The sequence below is a fragment of the Trachemys scripta genome, chromosome 6 (genome assembly GCF_013100865.1).
Source record: "Trachemys scripta elegans isolate TJP31775 chromosome 6, CAS_Tse_1.0, whole genome shotgun sequence".
Lineage (NCBI taxonomy): Eukaryota > Metazoa > Chordata > Testudines > Emydidae > Trachemys > Trachemys scripta.
The window spans coordinates 13626693-13650930 of NC_048303.1; the positions used below are offsets into that span (position 1 = coordinate 13626693).

At 43.3% G+C, this 24238-nt stretch overlaps 1 protein-coding gene across 1 annotated transcript in view; it reads right to left on the minus strand.

The window, feature by feature from the left end:
• The window catches only part of MYO5B (myosin VB), a 395508-nt gene that overhangs the window by 186201 nt on the left and 185069 nt on the right, over positions 1-24238 (minus strand). Inside the window, exons 6-7 of the mRNA XM_034774043.1 lie at positions 10098-10241; positions 7511-7592 (exon numbers count right to left, since the gene is read on the minus strand). Coding sequence (XP_034629934.1) covers positions 7511-7592; positions 10098-10241 — 226 coding nt within the window. The remainder of the gene's footprint in view (positions 1-7510; positions 7593-10097; positions 10242-24238) is intronic.

The following is a 24238-nucleotide window of genomic DNA, read 5'->3' on the forward strand; positions in this document are numbered from 1 at the left end:
TGGGATTCAGGCTTCGGTCCCCCCTCCTTGGGTCGTGTAGTAATTTTTGTTGTCAGAAGGGGGTCACGGTGCAATGCAATTTGAGAACCCCTGCTCCAAACATTATGGTACACTATACATTACTGTGCATCATGTTTGGTTTTCTTTAATACTGAAAGTGAATAAACAGTTTCACAACTACTGTTTTGTACCATCTATCATTGTTCCATGCTCCCCTTTCTATGTATCCCCCTGAAAACAGTTCCTTCTGTTTACTGGCAGCTTCCGGATAATAGCATCTTTTAGTGTGAAAAACTGCAAAGCTACTTTTGGTCAAAAATTTCCACTGGTGAATTGTGAAAAAGCTTAGATGAAGTGTGCTGGTGTCATCTGTAAGATAGAGACCTTAATCTTCACATACCTCCTACAAATGAATGTGGACATGTATCTGTATTTTCATATTTTGCTTATGTATTTTACAGATTGGCAGAAATAGACCCAGACCGGTAAGTGAAGTGATGTATACTTCAATGCAAGGGCATGAATAAGAACGGCCATATTGGGTCAGATCAAAGGTCAATCTAGCCCAGTATCCTGTCTTCCAACAGTGGCCAATGCCAGGTGCCCCAGAAGGAATGAATAGAACAGGTAATCATCAAGTTGTGACGTTGCACTCTATATGATTTTATGAAAATATGCTGATGAGTTTGAATATAATGTAACTAAAATATGCTTCATGCAAAAGGTCTCTTGTAAAGTACTGAGTGTGGTCATCCTATTTGTATAAATGTATCACTCTTGTATCTGAAACTAGAAATATGAAATGTAACTCTGAGGGCCTATTGTAATTATGCAAAGTGTGGGCCATTAATGGTGGTTTGGAATCTTGATGGCTCCCATCAACCAGGACAATTGACTGTGGGTGGCTCTATTTGCAGGCAGGCCTTCCTGTGAGTCAGGCTAGGAGGAATGAAGGCTTGGGGTCTTACAGTGACATGTAATCCTGTCACCTGAACTGGAATCCATCTTTAACCTGGTGTTTTTCCATTGAGCAGGAGGGGTGGGAACCCAGAGGGACAAAGAATTCCCACCTTATGCAAAAGATATATAAGTGGGTAGAACAGAACAAAGGGAGCTGCAATCATGAGAAATCCCCTAGCTACCACCTGAGCTGGAACAAGGGCTGAACCAGGGAAAAGGATTAGTACCCAGACTAGGAAGGGATCCAGTCTGTGAAAGAAACTTACTGAAACAGCTGAGGGTGAGATTTTATCTGTATTCAGTTGTATTACTGTATTAGGCGTAGACTTGCGTGTTTTGTTTTATTTTACTTGGTAATTCACTTTGTTCTGTCTGTTACTACTTAGAACGACTTAAATCTTACTTTCTGTATTTAATAAAAATTACTTTTTACTTATTAACCCAGAGTATGTATTAATACCTGTGGGGGAGGGGCAAACAGCTATGCATCTCTCTCTATCAGTGTTATAGAGGGCAAACAATTTATGAGTTTATACAGGGTAAAACGGATTTATTTGGGGTTTGGACCCCATTGGGAGTTGGGTATCTGACTGTTAAAGACAGGAACACTTCTTAAGCTGCTTTCAATTAAGCCTATAGCTGTTAGGGGATGTGGTTCAGACCTGGGTCTGGATTTGCAGCAGGCTAGCGGGTCTGGCTCAAATCAGGCAGGGTACTGAAGTCCCAAGCTGCCAGGGCAAGAAAGCAGAGGCAGAAGTAGTCTTGGCACATCAGTTGGCAGTCCCCAGGGGTTTCTGTGATCCAACCCATCACACAAGTGATCCATCCTCTGTTGCCCATTCCCAGCTTCTGGCAAACAGAGGCTAGGGATGCCATCCCTGCCTATCCTAGACCTATCCTCCACGAACTTATCTAGTTCTTTTTTGAGCCCTGTAATAATCTTGGCTTTCACAACATCCTCTGGCAAAGAGTTCCACAGGTTGACTGTGTGTTGTGTGAAGAAATACTTCCTTTTGTTTGTTTTAAACCTGCTGCCTATTCATTTCATTTGGTGACCCCTAGTTCTTGTGTTATGAGAAGGAGTAAATAACACTTTATTCCCTTTCTCCACACCAGTCATGATTTTAGACCTCTATCAGATCACCTCTTAGTCATCTCATTTCCAAGCTGAAAAGTCCCAATCTTATTAATCTCTCCACGTACAGAAGCTGTTCCATACCCCTAATCATTTTTGTTGCCCTTTTTTTAATCTTTTCCAATTCCAATATTATATACCAGATAGGTCAGTGTCAAAATCCAAGTCATCGGCTGTGTGATCTTGGGCAAGCTGTTTAACTTCTCTGAGCCTCAGATTCTTTATCTGTGAAACGGTGCCTTTCGAAGGGTTTGAGCAGAATTCTTCTCTTCAGTCGATTTGGCAGATCTAGACTTCATTGTTTTGCCCTTCCCTACCAACGTGAAACAGTCACCGAGACTGGTGCATGTTTACTGTATGGAAAGCAGGCTATAGCATCAATCCGCCATAGAGATCACAGTAGTGAATTTTGGCCTTTATCTGGAACATGGTCTCATATGTTATTGCCATTAACAATACTCACTACACCCTGCATTTAACTAACTTTCCTTCATGTTCTGCCAAACAAGGCTAAAATTTAAAGGAGGAAGACTCCTTGAGCTCATCCATTGATAATAATAATTAATGGAGATATCCCACCTCCTAGAACTGGAAGGGACCTTGAAAGGTCATTGAGTCCAGCCCCCCGCCTTCACTAGCAGGACCAAATAGTGATTTTGCCCTAGATCCCCAAGTGGCCCCCTCAAGGATTGAGCTCACAACCCTGGGTTTAGCAGGCCAATGCTCAAACCACTGAGCTATCCCTCCCTGCCAAAAGCCAACTGCAGTGCTTTCACTTGGGAAGAGAGGTGGTCTCTGAGGTCAGCAAATCATAACACATTTAGAGCTTTAGATGTCAAAATGAGCACCTCAGAAACAACCCAGAAAATTAACTGGCATCTAAGAGAGGCTACAGAGCAGCTGTGTAACAAGCTCTCTGCGTGTTGCACCACATAATCAATGTGTAGAAGTGTTTTGCACTAGGCTCTGCATATTGCACTTCTGTCTAGGTTCTTATATGGCCCTAGTATCTCAGCATCTCTGTAGCATCTGAACTTCCAAGATGTTCAAGCACATTACTAGTCTTGTCTGGGGAGGACAAAAGTGTGGTTCAGTATGCCCAGGTCCACACTGGAGAGGAAAAGTGGCATTCTTCTTGCCATGTGCCAGTCAGTGCACATGTTCTGTTTTTATATTGTATCGTGCTAAATAAATGCCCGCCATTAATTTTTAATGGAAAATTAAAACTAAGTAATGAATGAGCCCAGTCCTAACTGGGTGACAGAGAAGTTATGCAAGGCTCCTGGATACCATCCTAGACTGCCGGCATTCCTTTCGTGTGGAATATGCAGAGATCAATGGAATTAACAAGTCTTTTTAAACAATGCTCCTAAAAAGGCAAGGTCTGTTCATATCATCTGGCAGCACTGAAGGGTGAAAGAGTGTTTTTCCCCTGGCAAATCAAAGAGGGCTTCTTTACACTGTTATGACTCTAGCTTTCAACTTCAGTGTCTGGAGGGAGAACCTGTAACGGAAACAGCCAGCACAATATAGCGCTACTGGCTAGTGTGTGACTGGGAGGTTAGCCCACAAGATATTTCATTGTTTTTTGGTTTCTGTTTAAAGCTTTATGAAGAGTGCGTGTGTGTGGTCACCAGCTGTGTTTCTGCCTTGCTACTGTTCCAGTGTTAATTACATCAAGGCATGTTTTAAGATCCATAGGGACTGCTCCTAGCCCGACCGTGAATTCTAGGGCTTTGACTAAAATATAATTTAAAAAAAGGAGAGAGTCTCTCTCTGAAGTAAAACTTGTCTCTCTCTTTTTAGTTTTTCTTCTGTTGCAGCCTTGTCATAGCTCAGATTTTGAAAACCTTCCTCTGAAAATCTTTATAGCTTGTGAAATTTATGGTCTGTGTCATAGTGATACCTCCATACATACACTTTGGGTGTTAGCATGTGAAGTTGAACAGTTAGGGTATGTTTACATGATAGCAGCACAGCTAGAGTGCCGCAGCTGCGCTGCTGTAGTGTAGACGCTTCCTGTATAGACAGAAGGGGTTTTTCCACCAATGTAGGTCCATCCACCTCAACAAGAACCGACGGCTAGTTCGATGGAAGAATTCTTCCATTGACCTAGCTGCATCTATGGTGGAGATTAGGTCAATCTAACTACATCCCACAGGGAATGACATTTTTCACAGCTCAGAGTATTGTAATAAGGTCGAACTAAGTTTCAGGCGTAGTCCAGGCCTTAGTGCTTGGCAAGCCCAATGCCTGAGGGAATTGGGGAGCAGGGCTGCCTGAATGGGAGATAGGGCCTCCTGAGAGCTAATCTACTCTATTCCAGGTCGAATCCAGCTTTGCCACTGGCTTGCCATGTCTAGCAATTCTCTAAACCTCTCTGGCTTTGACTTCTCTTCCCGCCCAATGAAAAGTATGTTATTTACATGGAGACAGCTATCTTGATGTAAAGTCCTAATGGAGACAAAGCACAGGTAACTTTTACCTCAGTGTAGCTAGTTGAGGTAAATTTCATATGGGGGAGCAGGATTAGCTACACTGAAGTAAAAATTACCTGTACCTTGTCTGCACTAAGATTTTACATCGAAATCGCTATCTCAATGAAAAAACAACAAAAAACATCATTTTGCAGCGAGGCCATAGCTTCTCTGTTTCCCCATTGTGAAGTGGGAATTAGCGCCTCTCTCACAGGGGTGCTGAGAATTGACTGAGTGAAGTTAGTGCTGTTTTTTGCCAGGGCTGAGCATTATTATCCTGCAATGGATTCAATACCAATTCAGTGCATTTTACGGTCATGTTATGCTCATTCACATGATGGTAACATGATGCAATACACACAGGCACACCCTCTTTTGGGTTTGTCTCGATTAGACCTAAGAGAAGGATTTTTTTTTTTAAGAACATGTTAGCTAGCGTACTCAAAATCTAGTGCAGACTAGGCAAGCTGTACTTTAGCAGGGGCTAAATGGATAAGTTGAAGCCAAACTTCCCTCTTAGCTTCAAATCAACCAGCTAGCAGGTGTGGAAGTACAATTAGCCTTGCCTATCCCAGAGTTTTAGAAAGAACGTGCTAGCTAGCGTATTCTGAAACACCTTTCACCTTAGTCTACATAAACCCTTATGGGTCAGGGGTGATCAGAGCTTGGCCAGTGACTGGTGAGTCAAGCAGTGAAGTTATAAGCAGTTCTGTGTTACCCAGAGGTAAGATTTGGGTATTCAGGTATGTAAGCTCATCGCATCTCTAATAATTTGTACACAATGATACACACCAAGACTTTACTGCCGCCATGCATTAAGGATTAATTGGTTGCAGGCATCATGGAAATTCAATTATTATAAGACAATTTCATAATTGGGACACAAGAGTCGATTAAGGACGTTTCCATGATCTCCGAGATCAAAGCCAGTGTCTTTCAGACTCACATGGCTGATCTCTAGTCCAATAGTCTTCCATCCCTATCTGCGAGGAACTCATAGTGAGAACAGACTATATGAATAGAGATCTGCCAGACAGAGCTCTGAAAAGGCTTCTAACCTTAGACTTTCACTCAGATGACTTGCAGATAGACTGAGGTATCTAGTCAACAATATTCTGACTTCTAATATGCTATGGTTCTTGCAGGTAGTACCACATTCCCAGCGACTCCTGCAAAGTGGAAACACTTTTTTTTTTTTTTTTTTAGATCTTTACCTTGGCTTCTGCAATCTGTCCCTATTGAACAGCACAGAAATAAAATGAGAGAAGATGGTGCCACGAAGTGCATTTATATTTGCTGTCAGTCTTTCGTCCAAGTGACTCATTCTTCCTTCTGAAGTAAAGAACACTTTTTTGTTCATCTCTCTGCTTCTTTGTATGCCTGAATGTGGGCGTCAAACAACAACATGTATGCTCAGGCTGGCTCAGATATCAATGTTGGCTCTGCTTACGCTGAACAAAATGCAGTTTCACAGCTCTATATACCTTTTCCATCTTTAGGGCTCATTGTTTGCATTTTGCAAACAATATTTGTATATTGCTCTGAGCTCTTGGGAAAAAAAAAAGGCAGAGCTTTGGAAGAAATAGTACCCATTGTTTAGCATAGCAAGCTGCAAGAGCGCATGGTAAGAAGCAATTCTCAACATATCTGAAGTGTGAAATAAATTGGAAAATATGTTCCTAGTTACAATAGGAATTTCTGAGCTTGAAGCTGGTGGCTACCATTTCGTTGGGAAGTTACAATTCTGACACTAAATAAGAACCATAATTAATAATAAGCAACTGATAATATTTTGCATTCATACAGAACCTTTCATCCAAGGCTCGCCGTATTCTTTGCACACCTTAATTAGTCACCACAACAGACTTGCGAGCCGAAGTAGTATTATGTCTAGAGGGTTAAACTGAAGCGCAGAGATATTCAATGGACTTGCCCAAGGCCAAGGGAATCTCTACCAAAGTGAAAAGTTGAATCCAGGAGTTTTAACTTCCAGTCATCGCTCTATCCTCTAGGAAACACTAACTCCAGCAGTCTGAGAGCCCTGCCTAAGAATGACAAGTTTCCATGCTGCCTTGTTCATCACGCCTGATAAATTTTAGTAACAAGAGTATCTGGGGACATATTTGCAATATTAGCTTCCCTTTTTTAGTGTGAGCACAAGTCCTATTATTTAAATGCCGAAGACATTGATTTTTCCTCCCCGTGCTGTTCTTAAATATCTGAATAGTAGGATTTCTGCCAGCAATTAATTGTGGACACAAGTTTGATGGCACAATTAATTATAAGCACAAACATTTTCCTGCAAAAAGGGAGACCAAATCAGAGCCCCTTAAAAAAATCAGACCTGTAATATTTTAAATAAAACAAATGATGCTAAACAAGGATATGCACTCATTTACAAAGATCAGTCGGGCTCCACAATCTTGGTGTCACAACGAAGTGTCACTTTTTAACAAGCAGCTTCTATAAGATGTATTTCACTCAGATTCATCATGAGTGACCTCTATAATGGTTTGTCATTTGTTCCCATTTTAAACTTTGAGTAACGGAGTTCACAAAAGTGAACCTGATGACATCACGTAGAGCACCGCATAAGATTCCTTACACACCTTCGCAAGGAGCCTCAGCCTTAGCCTCCAGCCGCTCAGCTATTGCAACCTTGAGATTTAATCTGACTGATATGCACCACACTGTCGGATGATGGGCTGTGGACAAACATGCACTCTATCGACAAGAACAAGCCTTCCAAATTTATTTCCGTTTTAACCGTTTTGGTAAGATGTCTAGTTCTGTAGCTGGCACACAGAATCTAACCAATGAGACTCTGTAGGGCTGCATTTATAGTAATAGTGTATATTCTTGTTGCTATTGCAAAGAACAGGCTGCATGTAGCAAGCGCCTCAGAGATCCCAGTGGGTTGCGGGAGTAGCATACTTACTTAGTGCTAAGTCTTTAAATTCTGGAAGACTGGCAGAGGCACACAGCTGATAGAAGATATGATAGTTTCGTTCATCATCTGCCTACAAAACAAAAACATGGAGTTACTTTACAGCCAATGACTTAAGGACAGTCAACAGTCTTCATTTTTCTGCCACTCACAGCAGGGTCTTCCATACCCCCAGGTTCATCCCAACCATCGCAACTTCACATTACTATGTGGTCAGCATGGCTTCCTAAAGGCAACTCAAGGGTCAGTTTTAAGCAATACAAGCTTCTTTCCTTTCAAGGGCATGTTGCCTTCATGGCATTCTTAGGGACAGGTTTACCAAGGCATTTAGGTGCCCAAAGATGCAGGTAGGTGCCTAAATCAGGTTCTTTTGTAACTCCTTCTAAGCACCTCTCTGCATCTTTGGGCACCGAAATAACCTTGTAAATGTGTCCCTTGGTCCCTACTAGCCCAACCTATGGAGCAGGCAATCAGGAACCATTACTCTTCCGTGTAAAACAACAAACATATTACCTGTGTGAATGTAAAGCAGCTACACTGATTGTGGTAGTGTATATAATTAACAGTGAAAAAACATGAATACTTTTACTTTCACCTTACTATTAAACCAACAAACACTGAGATTTAGAGAGAAAGTGTTTGACAAGATTTAGCCAGCTCTCCTTAACGCACTGGGCAGCCGTCTTTACTTTGGATCACACCCACAGTACAAGAGCACTGCTACCCTGCTTATGCCACTTTACCACAGCCACTGTCACAGAACCTGCCTATTGTTGGGGGGGGGAGGGTGTGAAATGCTGTAAGGATATTGACTAATCTGCAGTTCATGAAGTCAAGTGTCAAAGCCTCTCAGAAAAGCTGCATGTCCAGGTGAGTTACAGCACACATCAAAAGCCTTGAAACTTTAAGGCTCAGCCAAGACTCCCCTCTAGAGCAGAAACCTTGATGTTTAAGAATGAAGAGTGCCTGAACTAAGTGAAGGTTTCGTTAACTACAGGTAAAAATATTGATGCTTTGGGATGCTTCTTTAAATGCAAAACCTTCTTATTATTTGTGAATCATGCTTTGAGCCGTGAAAGCATGCTTGGCAATGTACAAATGATAGAAGACAGCAAATTCCCTGCCCTGGGCTCCAATTCAACAAAGCACTGAAGCACATGCTTAAGTGCTTTGCTGAACCAGATCCAGTCAACTAGCTAAGATATAGAAAGCACAGACTGAATGAACCTAATGATGCACATACTTATACATAAAACAAATGCATATCTCATATGATCCTGACTATCCTCACTACACACACACACACACACACACACACACACACAGTCTATGGCCTGATTTGGAAAAATACTTAAGAATGTGCCCAAATTTAAGCTGATGAGTAGTTCCATTAAAAAGACTGCTCACACGTAAGAAGTTAGGGATATGTGTGCGACACACACACACACACATATTTATATAGTGGGATTTGAATTTGAAAAGTGAGGTTGCAGATAAGGAAAGAAGAGTTACAAAAATACTATGGAGTGAATTGTTTGAAGAAAATTGCTCCCCAAACTATTAAAAAAAAAAAACACACCACAAATGAACAAAGTCTTACCAATATGCAACTTTTACTTCAGTACCCACCTTTCATTAAATCTCTGCTGAGAAATGGGGGCCACGACTGCTCTTTTTGGTGTGCTAATCAGAACATTTGCAGATTAGCAAGGTTCTACTATACACTCAACACAAGTGTTATGACTTTCCGAGGGGCTTTTTTTTTATTTTATTTTTTTATTTTAACCTTAACTTAGAGTTCTATGGCTTTTACTTTTTAATATAACTACAAAATTCTAATACATTTATTTCCTAGATTAATATATTTACAGCCATAATTCTACTTTACCTTTGTTTAGCAACATGTAACAGGAGCCTTAATGCATTGTATTTATCCTGTGATCTCTTTTTCTGCATTCCAATTCAGTTCATTTATTTTATTTAAAAAAATAACACGAAGAATGATAAATGAGCTCTAGGTACCCTGACAGCTATTACATTTACAATCAAAGTACAAAACAATCATGGTATGTTTCACGAACATATCTACAGTGTAGCTGGGCAACGAATAAGGCAAGAACACAACCCCATGCTCTGGGTTTCCCTAAACTTCTGACTGTCAGAATCTGGAACTGGATGACAGAGGATGGATCACTTGATAATTGCCTTGTTCCGTTCATTCCCTCTGAAGCATCTGACACTGCTACAAGACACGATACTGGGCTACATGGACCAGCAACCTGAGCCAGCATGGCCATTCTTATGTTCTTAACGTTTCAAAAAGCTTTTTAAAAACAGAGCATTGATACAAAGCCAGCTCTGACAATCAAAACCACCATCATATGTTCTCAGCTTCTAACCCTGAAGAACTGTCAAAATTTATTAGACTAGTCTCCAAAGTCAGGGTCTGCCAAAAGTTTGACTTATAAAAGGGAAGGTTTTAATGTATCTATATCTATCTTTAAGAAAAAAAATGCAAGTTCACTAAAAAAATAAAAATAAAATTAAGGCGTCCAAAGGAAAATGTTGCATAACTCACCTGGAACACAACTCTTGATTTTTCCAATAGATACGTCCTCATGTTGGCACCAATGATATGGTATCTTTTATCAAAGCCAATCTGAATGTATTTCCCAAAGCGACTGCTATTGTCGTTCCTGGTTGTTTTAGCATTTCCAATTGCCTGTATGAAACAGAACACAACATAAAGAACAAGGATCCCCTTTGTAAGTTTGCATATTATCTCAGGATGACAATTTTTACTCTCCAGAGCCTAGAAATAAATAAACTTAGCACATAAATAGTCAAGTGAGGACTGGAGAGACAGAGTTCCCAAACGGAGGTAGACAGAGAATTCGAAGTGCAGTAAATTGATGAAGGCAGAGGAACTAGATGGTCTTTGACATGGCCCAGTTCACTGTGTCAACATTAGCTGATTTAGTTTCCAGGACTTTTATTGTGGAAGAGTACTGGAAACTGAATAGACAATGTTATAACATTCTCAATAATTAGAGAGAGTATGTCACTGACATTCCAATGGCCACAACAGTCCTCTGACTTGCCTTTTAACCCCCCCTTAGCCTTTATGAACCTATATCTAAGGGTATGTCTATACTGGAGCTGTTTGTGTAATTTCCAGCATGGGTAGACAGCCCACACTAGGTCTAATTGAGCTAGTGCACCAAAAATAGACCTGTAGCTGCGGTGGTGTGAGTGGCAGGAGATGCCAGCCCAAATATAGTCCCATCTGAGACCCTAGATACATATTTGGGTGGCTAGCCCCTCACACTGCTTTCACTGCCATAGCTACACTTCTATTTTCAGCGTGCTAGTTTGACTGCACTGGCATGGGTATGTCTACCTGAGCTGGAAATTATACCTCCAGCACCAGTGTAGACTACTCTTAGGCCTTGGCTACACTTGCAGACGTACAGCGCTGTGGGTTAAACCTGACTTCGTGCAGCTGAGTAGGGAAAGCGCTGCAGTCTGTCCACACTGACAGCTGCCCAGCGCACTGTCGTGGCCACATTTGCGGCAATTGCAGCGCTATTGGGAGCGGTGCATTATGGGCAGCTATCCCACAGAGCACCTTTTCCCATTCTGGCGCTGTGGGTTGTGGGAAGGGGGCATGGGTGCAGGGGATTCTGGGTCCTGTCCCAATGCCCCGTGATGCATCGCTTCGCATCCCAGAAATCCCTTTGTTTCCATCCACCTTTGGCGCCATCTTTCAACGGTTTCTGTGCAGCGCGATCTGTCTGCAGGAAAAGGAGTCCGAACTGCTGAGGCGTATGCTGATGAGTCTCGCCAGCACGTCACGTTTGGCTGTCGAACTGTTCCTTAAGATCCTGCATAGCTCCAGGGATTCCAGGGTGTCTCTACCCGGCCCACCACCATCACTCCCGTTTTCCTCCTCCTCCTCTTCTTCCTCTTCCTCCTCCCCCCACCCGGCTCTGAAGTGTCCATGGTGGTGCTCGGAGTGGAGGTGGGGTTAACCCCAAGTATAGCATCCAGCTCTTTGTAGAATCGGCAGGTCGCGGGGGGAGCACCCGAGCGGCCATTTGCATTGCGGGCTTTGTGGTAGGCACTCCGCAGCTCCTTCACTTTAATCCTGCACTGCAGGGCGTCCCGGTCATGGCCCCTTTCCATCATGTCCTTTGATACCGTCCCGAAGGCATCGTAATTCCTACAGCTGGAGCGCAGCTGGGACTGGACAGCTTCCTTCCCCCAAACACTGATGAGGTCCAGCAACTCGCCATTGCTCCATGCTGGGGCTAACTTGGCGCGTGGAGACATGGTCACCTGGAAAGATTCGCTGATAGCACTTCACGTCACGCCGGGCTGAGCAAACAGGAAGGGGATTTTTAAAATTCCCGGGGAATGTAAAGGGTGGGTCACATGGTTGGTTACCTGAGGCCAGGGCAGTAGAGTTTGAACTGATGACCAGAGTGGCTAGAACAGGCATTGTGGGATACTGCCGAATAATTCTGGAGGCCATTCACAGCACATTGGGCGGCCACACTGGCACCGCAGTGGCAGCACAATACTTGCTATTCCTCTCGGAGAGGTGGAGTACATGCAGCGCTGCAACCATGGAGATACAGCGCTGCAAATGCCTTGCCAGTGTGGACGGGGAGTGAGTTACAGCGCTGGGGGAGCCTTTACAGCACTGTAACTCACAAGTGTAGCCAAGGCCTTAGTCTATTGGTTTTACACAACCACTTCAGTATTCTCAAGGAGCTTAGGCTAGGATTTTGAAAGTAGCCTAAGAGAGTTAGGTACCTAACTCCCATTGATTTTCATGGATCAAAGAGTCAGCATTAGGAACACAGGAAGAGAGGCTAGTTCAAATAAAGCATAAACCTGGTCAGATAAAGACTCAGAGGATAAAGGAAGCTTTTAGATAAATGGGGCTTCAGGTATAAGGGGAGCTAGCCACCTGCAAGAAGGCTGCCCAGTACATCCCCATCCTTGGTAGGCAGTAAAAAAAAAGTCAAACTACTTTTCATATCAGCCACACTGGGAGATCCTGGGTTACGTACAATCCCCAGGACATACACATAACCAAAACTGTGCTTAACCAGTGTATTACTGTTAAAGGTTGTATACAAATGCCTGCCAATGGGGCTTTATGGTTAAAAGTGGCCATGGAATAATTATAGTAATATATTTTGCTGCTTAATTTAAAGAATGAAATGTCTCTCTGGCAATAGCATTTCTAAATTTATTCTGAATGATGCACATTGTTTTTCCTGTTTGTTTCATACCCACCATAGTGATCAGCAGCAGAGATTGCAGGGTAGAAAAGCTAAGCTTGCAATTTTCTTCTGTTCATTTCAGGGGGAGGCTCATAGGTTCCCATCCCACTTCTGGGGCCAGATTACAATCCCAGATGCATGCCAGAGACAACCATAATGTAAAACTACCCTGCTGTGACTGGCCAATATCTGCAGTAGGCTGTTGATCAATTGCCGTTAACTCATGCGATTAACTCAAAAAACTTAATCGCAATTAATCGCAGTTTTAATCGCACTGCTAAACAATAGAATACCAATTGAAATATATTAAATATTTTTGGATTTTTTTCTATATTTTCAAATATATTGATTTCAGTTACAACACAGAATACAAAGTGTAAAGTGCTCACTTTATATTCTTTTTATTACAAATATTTGCATTGTAAATGACAGACAAAAAATAGTATGAGGTGAATTGAAAAATACAAGTATGTAGTGCAATCTCTTTATCGTGAACATGCAATTTATAAATGTCAGATTTTTTGTGTTACATAACTGCACTCAAAAACAAAACAATGTAAAACTTTAGAGCCTACAAGTCCACTCAGTCCTACTTCTTGTTCAGCCAATCGCTAAAACAAACAAGTTAGTTTACATTTGCGGAAGATAATGCTGCCCGCTTCTTATTTACAATGTCACCTGAAAGTGAGAACAGGCATTCGCATGGCACTTTTGTAGCGGACATTGTAAGGTATTTTATGAGCCAGATATGCTAAACATTTGTATGCCCATTCATGCTTCAGCCACCATTCCAGAGGACATGCTTCCATGCTGATGATGCTTGTTAAAAAAATAATGTGTTAATTAAATTTGTGACTGAACTACTTGGGGGAGAATTGTATGTCTCCTGCTCGGTTTTACCCACATTCTGCTATATATTTCATATTATAGCAGTCTTGGATGATGACCCAGCACATGTTGTTCATTTTAAGAACACTTTCACAGCAGATTTGACAAAACACAGAGGTACCGATGTGAGAAATCTAAAGTTGGCTACAGCACTCGACCCAAGGTTTAAGAATCTGAAGTGCCTTCCAAAATCTGAGAGGGACGAGGTGTGGAGCATGCTTTCAGAAGTCTTAAAAGAGCAACACTCCGATGCAGAAACTACAGAACCCAAACCACCAAAAAAGAAAATCAACCTTCTGCAGGTGGCATCTGACTCAGATGATGAAAATGAACATGCATCAGTCTGCACTGTTTTGGATCATTATCGAGCAGAACCCATAATCAGCATGGACGCATGTCCTCTGGAATGGCGGTTGAAGCATGAAGGGACATATGAATCTTTGGTGCATCTAGCAGGTAAATATCTTGCGATGCCGGCTTCAACAGTGCCATGTGAATGCCTGTTCTCACTTTCAGGTGATATTGTAAATAAGAAGTGGGCAACATTATCTCCCGCAAATGTAAACAAACTTGTTTGAGTGATTGGCTGAACAAGAAGTAGGACTGAGTTGTAACTTCAACTTTCATGATAAAGAGATTGCACTACAGTAGTTGTATTAGGTAAATTGAAAAATACTATTTATTTTGTTTTTTACAGTGCAAATATTTGTAATAAAAATAAATATAGTGAGCACTATACACTCTATTCTGTGTTGTAATTAAAGTCACTGTTTGAAAATGTAGAAAAAACATCCAAAAATATTTAAATAAATGGTACTCTATTACTGTTTAACAGTGCGATTAAACACGATTATTTTTTTTAATCGCTTGACAGCCCTAATCTGCAGTCCGAATCTAGCTCACAGACGAGAGTGAGCATTTATAGCATCTGACAAAAAGAAATGCGGACCGCACAAGCACAAGGGTGAATTGTGTTTACAAGTCAGATAAGAGGCCTGCACCATCTCCTAGAGAAAGAGACACTAAAGCTTTATTTGTCCGTGCATGTCAGAAAACTCAAGGAATCAGTGTGCTGAACGCATCCTGGCAGTCAATTCACCTACACATTTGAACCACTGGGAACAGGATTTGAGATATTCAGCTCCAAAACAGCAGGTGAACCACCATCAGCTATATTAAGGCTTCTACGCTTATATCCCTCTTTGGTTCAGCCCCTGGGGGTCAACCGGTTTATATACATTTGAGTCTGATATTCCATGCAATAGAGTGTATGTGGCATTATGCAGGTCTTCACACCAATTAACAACAGTCTGTCTTCATGCATAAGGAATCCAACAGTCTGGTATAAATTTCTGACTGCACATGTCAGCATCATGGCTGTCAGCTAGATCGTGCTGGAAAGAATTGAAAGGCAGCCAGTACTGTTCATATTAGTTTGCTATAACTGCAATACCTTTCCCCCCATACTTCAGTTAATGTTAGAGATACTATCATATTACACAAAGGTTGCAGAGGGAAAACACAATACTACTTAGTACATCTTTAAAGCACTTTACAATCAATAACCCAGATCAACACATCTGTCAGACAGACAAATATTATTAATCTTATTTTATAGGGGAGGAAACAGAGGCATTGAGAAAATAAATGAATTGCTCAAAGCAACACATTGCATCAGTCAGTGTCAATGACTGGAACCTGGGATTTCCACTTCTTGCTCCTGTACTCAAACCACAGGTCTCCTCCCCCTAAAGTAAAAATAGCACATTTTTACTAGGGTTTGGCCACTCGCTCATGTGCTCAACTTCACTTTGACTTTAAAAGGACTAGGCGGATGAAGAATCAGGCCTCTATCAAATTTAGTGCTTCTTTTCTTGGGAAGCTGTTTGCTGAGACTGAAAACTTCTATTGAAGGTTGCATCGTTTGAGCTAATACGAAGGGGAGAGCCTCGCATTCTGAAAGTCCTTGTGAATTATCAGATGATATGAAATTTATGCAATGATTTCTATCTGTTCATATTTCACATTACAGGAATACCTTAACATTGAACATTGACTGAAGAAACTGCTGTTTTCATGCGCCAAAAAGGGGGGTGGTACATATGTTCTACAGTCCGAGCGAGCTTGGTGGGCTAGCAGCGGCCCCAGCACCCAACGATACACAGGATCTGTGCTGGACGCTTGCTTCATCACAAAGTCAAGGAAATTAGAGATTCAGAAGACTCACCACACTGGACATGTATTCCATTGGGGGCCAATGAAAAACTGTGCAAGAGTGTGTACACACACCCCTCTCAAACTTCTGCATTATCCCTAGCAACACACACACACACACACACACACACACCTACCTCAAACTTCTGTATTATCCCTAGTAACTGGCCATTCTGGTGCGACACCACCTTGGCGGGACGCCCGGATGCTACAGACCATGAGCTTCTTGCATCGAGTCCACAGGAGCTGGGTTGCTGGGGTGTTTTTCCATGATAAACAACTTGGGGCAGCTTCTAAAGTAACTTCACAATAATACCTGACTGTCCAGGAATCATTAGGGCTGTGGGGGCTACTTCTGTACCTTAGGGTTCCCGAGTGACCAGAGTGGCTCTGCCGCTGCTGCTCTGCTTGGGGAGGGGGTTGGAAAAAGAATTATTCTCCCCTTCTCCCTTCCCCTGCAAATCTCCCCGGCACCATCTAAGCTCCTTGTGCTGGGTGCTCAGCTGAGGATTTGCCTCATCACATCTGAGCTATGATAAAGGGTTTACTAATTCCATCCTCTCATCAAAACCTTTCTAAATTAAAAATCTGTCATTAAAACTTAATCCCCCAGGGATCCCAGCTTCAGACAATGTCGTGTAAGTCTCCATTACAGGCATTTGGATTTGATCGACTAAGCAGGAACAGAGAAATGATTACATGGTCGATATTGATGGCTCTGCAGGGGATAACTCCATCACAGAGCACAGTGAAAAAACAAACAAAAAAATCAACTACAATTAATCTGTCCCTTGAGTATCACACCTTTAATTCAACTAGCTTTAATACGACCCTCCCAGAAGGTTCTAATCCAAGTTGGATGCTCAGAGATACCAGACAGGCTTGAACTTTGCTATGTTTTACTAAAATTTATTATTTGTATCATGGTAACTCCACAATCAAAGGTCCCTAAAAGCAGGGCTTTGGAGCAGAGCCCGGAGCAGCTCCGGAGCAGTGGAGCTACAGGTTTTTGCCTGGAGCTGGAGCGGAGCCGGAGCACAGCTCCAAAGCCCTGTCTAAAAGGACCAGGCTGCCTCTGAGTGAGGCACTGTACAAACACACAGGATGATATGATCCCTGCCCTGAAGAGATTACGATCTAAAACAGATAAAAACAAACAATAGCATTGCTAATGGCAGGGCTTTGGATTTTGTTTTAATCAATGAACACCCATAAAACACCTGATACAACAACAATAATTAAAATTGGTGTTTATCCAAGAAACACCAAAAAGCTCTCCAAAATGGCTACTTGTCTGTAAGGGCTTGTGTACCTGGAGCAGCAATGTGGGCTATGGGGGTGGGGGGTGATTTCTAAAGCACATTAAACTGGCTGTGCATTAATTGGTCCATGTAGACCCTGCTGGTGCTCACTAAAGGTACCCTAGTGAGCTGTAACATAGCGCTGTTTGAAACAGCAAAAGCACACTAGGGAACAGTACAAGAGACTGCTCATTGCTATAGTACATTGATTTAATTCTTTGAGGTATATTTTTAGCAAATGTTTCTGCTTTTTTGTATAGATGTCCAAAAAATCAGATTTTGGGGGACACACTCTTTGCATATATTGTACTGAGTAGTGCATATTATACACATTACTCATTACAGATACTGTACTTTACTCATTACAGTATATACAAAGAGAGCCCATCAAACCCAGATTTTTGGACATCTATATAAAATGCAAAAATTGCTAAAAATAAACCCAAATAAAATCAATACCCCCCCAAAACACAGGCCCTATAATGTGTATACACACACACACTTTAATGAATTTATTTTCACAAAAACTCTGGGATGAGTGGGTATTATCATCATCCTCATTTTAGAGGTGGGGAACGGAGGCACAGAAAGCATTCAGGTCAAAACATCCACTATATTTTTGGTACTCGATTTGAGATACCAAGGGCCTGATTTTTCAGAGTACTAATCATCATATAGCACTTTATATGTTCAAAGCACAGCTCCCATTGACTTCAGCTGCAAGTGAGAGTGCTTAGCACTTCTGCAAATCAGACCCTCAGGTCTACCCAGGCACCCAGAAAGCGGGCACTGAATGAGACAGGGTCCTGTGGAAAAAAATAGTATGTGATCCTGTAAGTAAAGATGGTATCATAATGAATACTCACAGGTTGCACAGGCAACCTGAATTCTGCCATTTACTAACTTTTGAGGACTGGACTTTGAAACCTTAATGTTCTTTTAAATAGTTTGGGTGTGTGTGATTACTTCTACTACCCATAAATATTCTCAGCCCTTTACACTAGAGTTAAAGACTGATTCTCTGCCCTCAAAGTGCTCAAGTACTTACAATCTAAACCGAGAGGAGAACATGGGATGGAGAAGAACAAGAGTACAATAACATCATGGGGTCACTCAGGAGGGGCATGCATGTGTTTTGAACATAATGAAGTATTCTACAGTGATTTTATTCTTGTGTGTGAGATGCTATCATTTCCATAAACCTTCTCGAAGAGGATGTTGAGAAGGAATTTCAAAGAGGTGAGAAAGAAGACATAGCAGATGGGGTCAGGGAGGGAGTTCCAGACATAGGAGCAGCATGAATGAAGACATGGAAGAAAATGACGTATCTGGACACATGCGTTTTACTAATTTTCTGTGATCATTTGGGAATCAGATTGAGCTGTAGAGCTGTTATATCAAGTAACATCCCACCGGCGCTTAAACACACTATCTCTGTATATTTGCTATGCTAGTATATCTTGTTAAATCAAATTTTAGAAATCCCAATTATTGTACGCAGTGTTGTTGTAGCCGTGTTGATCCCAGGGTGTTAGAGAGACAAGGTGGGTGAGGTAATGTCTTTTATTGGACCAACTTCTGTGGGTGAGATAAAAGATATTACCTCACCCACCTTGTCTCTCTAAAAATTCTCATTGGCAATCCCTGTGAAAATGTGGTTGGTAACATATACAAGTATCCAAGTAGTCGTTAGATACGACTGTGATAGGCATCCTAAACATAGATTAGATTCAATATCCAAGACATGAAACTCTAAATAATGGAGCTTACAAGAAAAAAATCCTTAAACTTAATCATAGCAGCACTCGTAGAGCCAGGGATCTCTCTTGAGGTTTAATTTTGTTTTATTTAAGCAGTGTCCTACTGTGGCATCTAGGTGCCATGAACACTAGTACCTGAACTATAAGGCCCAGAAGTTGTAAATACGAATGCATGTGCTTTACTCATATAAACAGTCCTGTTGATTGGCTTAATTTNTGTAAATACGAATGCATGTGCTTTACTCATATAAACAGTCCTGTTGACTGGCTTAATTTTGTTCAAATAAGCAGTCTCATTCAAGTCAAAAGGACTACTTATTCTGAGCCCTGATCTTTGCAGGATCAGGACCTAAAATTGCTCATCTTCTGGAGAATCTTAGATTCTGTGTCTAGCAGCCACACACTGCCTTTCCCTACATCATTAACTTGCTTTTGTGAAATTATTTTTTTTAAAATGGATTAAACCCGGCACATTTCCCAGAATGAGAGAAATTAAACCCCTGAGGTAGCTGAAATTAGAGATTTAGAGTAAAAATTTTAAAAGTGCTTAAGTCCCACTTTCAAACGAGATGTAGGCACTTTAAAAGTCAATGGGACTTGGGCTCCGAAGTGACTTCTGAAAATGGGACGTAGGGGCTTTTGAAAATTTTACCCTTAATCATTATATCTGCAGCACACAAGCACAACCTCTTTTTCTCTTCTCTTAAATTGGCAGAGGGATGACAAAGGGAATCTTTCTATTTTATTTCACTTGCTGTCAATTGTCTGCAGGACGTTTGTGCTTATGGCTTAGGGTCAGAACTCCATATGTGGGTCAGGTCAAAGAAGTAAGGCCAGAGTTCTGCTGGCAGGCTTTCAGCTGCAGCTCAGAATTGAGAAAGTGCATTCCTTTTTAATGGAACAAGAGACCACTTGCTGGCAGAACAGCAGAATCCTAACACATTTTGTCATATACACCACAATTAATTCTCTTTGCCACACAAATTGAAATTAGAGTTGGCAGAGAGTACAGATTTATTTTCAGCACATGTGGCGGAAGGAGCCTTCAGAGAAGAATATTGAAAAATGGATGCCAATAATAAAGACAGCGCTCTCAGCAATCGAGAAAAAAGAACTCTTATTGAAGAAGGCACATTGGACTGCCCCAGGGAAACACTAGGACTGGAATGGCCCCAGGATTGGAAGAACAGAAAGGTGGCTTAGAGCCATTTCCCCCCCCCCCATTTCCCAATGACTTCAGCATCAAATGTATCTTGACCACCTCCAGGGTCGGCGCAAACCATTAGGTGACCTAGCACCCTAGGCGACTGCCTAACATTTGGGGGGTGGCGACCACGGCGGCCGGATCTTTAGCCGCCCCGGTTGGCGGTGGCATTTCGGGGATGGGATCTTCCACCGCCTCTGTTGGGGGCAGCATTTCGGGGGCAGGACCTTCCGTCGCCTAGGGCAGCAAAAAAGCTGGCAGCGCTCCTGACCACCTCTGATGATCTCCTTCAGTATCTATATTTTACCAATTGGAGATAGATAGGGTCCTGGTAACAGGGAGCAAAGCTGTTCTGTTCTCTGTAGAATTGCGAGGAGGTGCAGTATTTGAGTCACCTCCAGTTTTATGAAGATCCAAGTTACAATCCAGCATTAGCAAGGAGATGGACTAGAGGACCTAACAAGTCCTCTCCCTCTCGAAGGGCTATGTCGGCCGCACCGGAACTGCACAGTAAAACAGAACTAAAGACAATTTGCCATAACTAAAAACTGCTCGAGTTGCACAGGTTTAGCTGGAATGAATTATCTGTCTTCCCTTCATGTGTGGAGGTTGCTACACACTCAGAACACTGCTGAGAGTAAAAGGAAAGGAAGCCACAACACGCTGAAAATAGATGGGTGAGACACAGGGTGCCATTGCCTAGGAAAGGGGAATGCGCAAGGGTTGACAAGTTCAAATCAGGGGTATTTACAGGGCAAAGAGCTTCTTTGGAAAGGATATTGATTCCATGCCAGAACAGCACTGGTACCAACCATTAGCGTAACAGCTGAGACTTCATTTAAAATGGAACGGGGCTGATGATAAACACACACTTACGGAAGACCCACTGTGATCAATTATCATTCAGATTTAGGAAAGCTTGGTTCAAGTCAGTTACTTCAGGTTTTTAAGACAAGTGAATTTCATGCTGGTGATCGCTGCCAGACTGACATTCCTGGTATTTCGTGCCCTCTCTTTATACGTGGGACGAGTACAGCATGGGAGGGCAGCAGTGCCAATTTCCCCCTTACTGGCAGCGTGTGCCTCAACTCTTACTCCTTCAGGGGTTAGAGGATTTTTTGGCACCATACCAATAGCTGCTGACTCTGTGGGTGCTCCGGGGCTGGAGCACCCACAGAAAAAAAAAATTGTGGGTGCTCAGCACCCACCAGCCACAGCTGTTTGGCAATGCCCCATCAAAATAGGTGATCCATGGGGCACCGCTGATCAGCTGTTTGGCAGCTGCGGAGAGGCTTGGGGAAGGGCAGAGAGTAGTGGGGGGGTGGGTGTTGGGGACGGGGCGGAGTAAGGGTGGGGCCTCAGGGGAAGAGGTGCCATGGGAGCGGGGCTTCAGGGCGGAGCAGGAGCGGAGCACCCCCGTGGAAAAATAAAAGTCAGTGCCTCTGACCCATGCCCATTCAATCATCATTCAATTTCATTTAGTACTTGTATAGCACCCATAGTGTGTTGGAACTTTACAGACATGTAGAAGGACATGGTCCCTACCACAGGGAGCATACGACCCAGGTCAACCACTTACCAGTGTAATGAAGTATCTCTCAGGTGAGACTGCCAAACAAGAATGCTGATGAATAACAGTTTGTGATGGTGGTTTTCTGAGGTGGACTTATCGACACGTAGTCCATTAGGAATTGGACACATCACTTAATATACTGTAGGTCTGTGGATCCTCATGTGTCATCCACTTTGCAGAAAAAGCTTAGAAAGGTAATGGTAACCTTGTGGATAGTCTGAGCAAAGAGATGGACTGAATGAGCTGGAGCCTGCCCGCCCTTCTCATCTCTAATAACGGTCTCTTCTCACCCATGCTAAAGCACGTTGTCGGGGCACTGTGAGGGAAGCATGCTCTTTTGACACGGATATCCCTAGAAAGTGAAGTCCTCCATCACATAACGGGGGCAATCTGGCACTTTTTAAAATTCACAGCAATGAAAATACGTCCATTTTATTGTTACAGATGTACAGGTATGTCCACTGGGGCATCGCGGGGGTATCCGCCACCCAAAATGGGAAAGGCCTGTCATCGCAGCTAAGTTATTGTACAACGGTGGCAGCTCTCCGGACCCAGCATAGGCACTATGCGCTGTGCCTACAATATCTGCAATAAATGCAGCCATAATTATATATTTCTTCAGTCGCTTTGGAAAGGATAAAAATAGAGCTGCAGTCTAGATGCATCCAACAATTGTATGTATGTATGAATCCCTGCAGCCAGTACGTCAATGATTAGGACAGGGCCCGGCTCAATAACCCCACAAGTAAATCTGCCTCTCCAAAACATAAATCCACTGCCAATGCCGCAGTGTGCCAGGGTAAGAGTTCAGCCTTGATTTCAGGTTATAATCGACAAAGTCCCGAATACCCCAGTCTCAAGTTATGTCAGGGTATGTCTACACAGCAAAATAAGACCCGCAGCAGTGAGTATGTCTACACAGCAATTTAAGCCCAGGTTCAAGCCAAACTCCCCTAACATCCACACTTCAAATGTGCTAACCTAGGGCTCAGACCCAGGGGCCCAGGACCCTGCAAGGCCGGAGAGTCTGAGTTCTGTCGGTTCCCTGAATGCCCACGGCCCCAGCAGCCCTCTGGATGTATCCCAGAGTTCCTGGTGGCAGAGGAGCAGCACTGAAGGCAGCCGGAACTAGCGCCATAACTGTCTGGCCAAACGTAATCCCCCTTCCCGCTCCTCTCACGCCGGTCACTCTGGCTCCAGCTCCTCCTCATTGTTGTGCAGAGCGGGTCCAGAGCAGGGAGCAAAGCTGAAAGGCAGGAGGCGGCTCCTGGACATCGGGATGTTGGGATCATTCCTCCCCTGGCCATGCTAAACTGGGAGCCCTGCCGCTCCCTCGCCCTGCAGGGCCGCCACTTGGTCCTGCTCCGCTCTCTGGCCTTTGCTCCCAAGCCCCAGAGCCCTCGCTGGGACTGCGTGTGCAGGGGCGACTGGGCTGCATGCACTTTCAGGGCAGCAAGTGGGAACCAGCCCCCAAACTTCCCCACAGCCTCCCAGGGAGCCCTTATCCCTGCTTCCTGGGGTGCAGGCGCACACAGCGCACAAGCCCTGGGGATGCACTTCACCGTTCTGCAGCCGGCAGCAGCCAGGCTGGGGCGTGTGTGCTTTTCCTCTGAAACCTACATTTTATGCCAAACTTCAAGACAAACAGACAAAAATAAATAAAACAACAAGCAAACCATCTTCGTGGAACATCTCATTTTAAAAATTAAAGAATTGCAAAGTTTCATTTTAATTCTTTGACAGCCCTGGAGACTGACGTCCTCATTACCCTCAGAACCGGTGCACATGGGCATTTCCTGCCAACGTGACTCAGCCTGGAGCTGGAGAGCTCAATTCTCAGACTACAGCCTTCCCACGCTGCACATATTCTACTGACAGCTACCAAAGGAGTTCACTATGCAGCTTATGTACTCAGGTGCTTCTGATGGGTCAGAAAATTCTTAACTTAGGGTTAAAATGCAATGTAGATGCTCAAGCCCCGGGGTCCCCAACACAGGACAGCTGACTCGAGTCCCATTAACCGTAGGCTTACATTGCTGTGTAGACATAGTCAGTGAGTCTCAAAGCCCAGGTCAACTGACTGCAGCTCACACTGCAGGGCTAAAAATAGCACTGTAGACATGCAGGCTCTGGCTGGAACTTGGATGCTAAACCCAGTGACGGGGGTCTCAGAACCCAGGCTCCAGCCTGAGCCCGAACATCTACACTGATATTTTTAACCCACAGCACAAACTCAAAGTCGGCTGATCCAGGCTCCGAGACTTGCTGCTGCGGGTTGTTTTTTTCCCCACTGCATAGATGTACCCTAACACAGCAACTAGACATCTGCGGTTGGCCTGTCCTGGCTGACTTGGGCTCAAGGGCTTGGGCTGAGGGGCTGTTTCATTGCTGTGTAGACTTCTGAGTTCAGGCTGGAGCCTGGGCTCTAGGACCCTGTGAGGTGGGTGTCTAGTTGCTGTGTAGACATACCCTAAGAGACATTTCT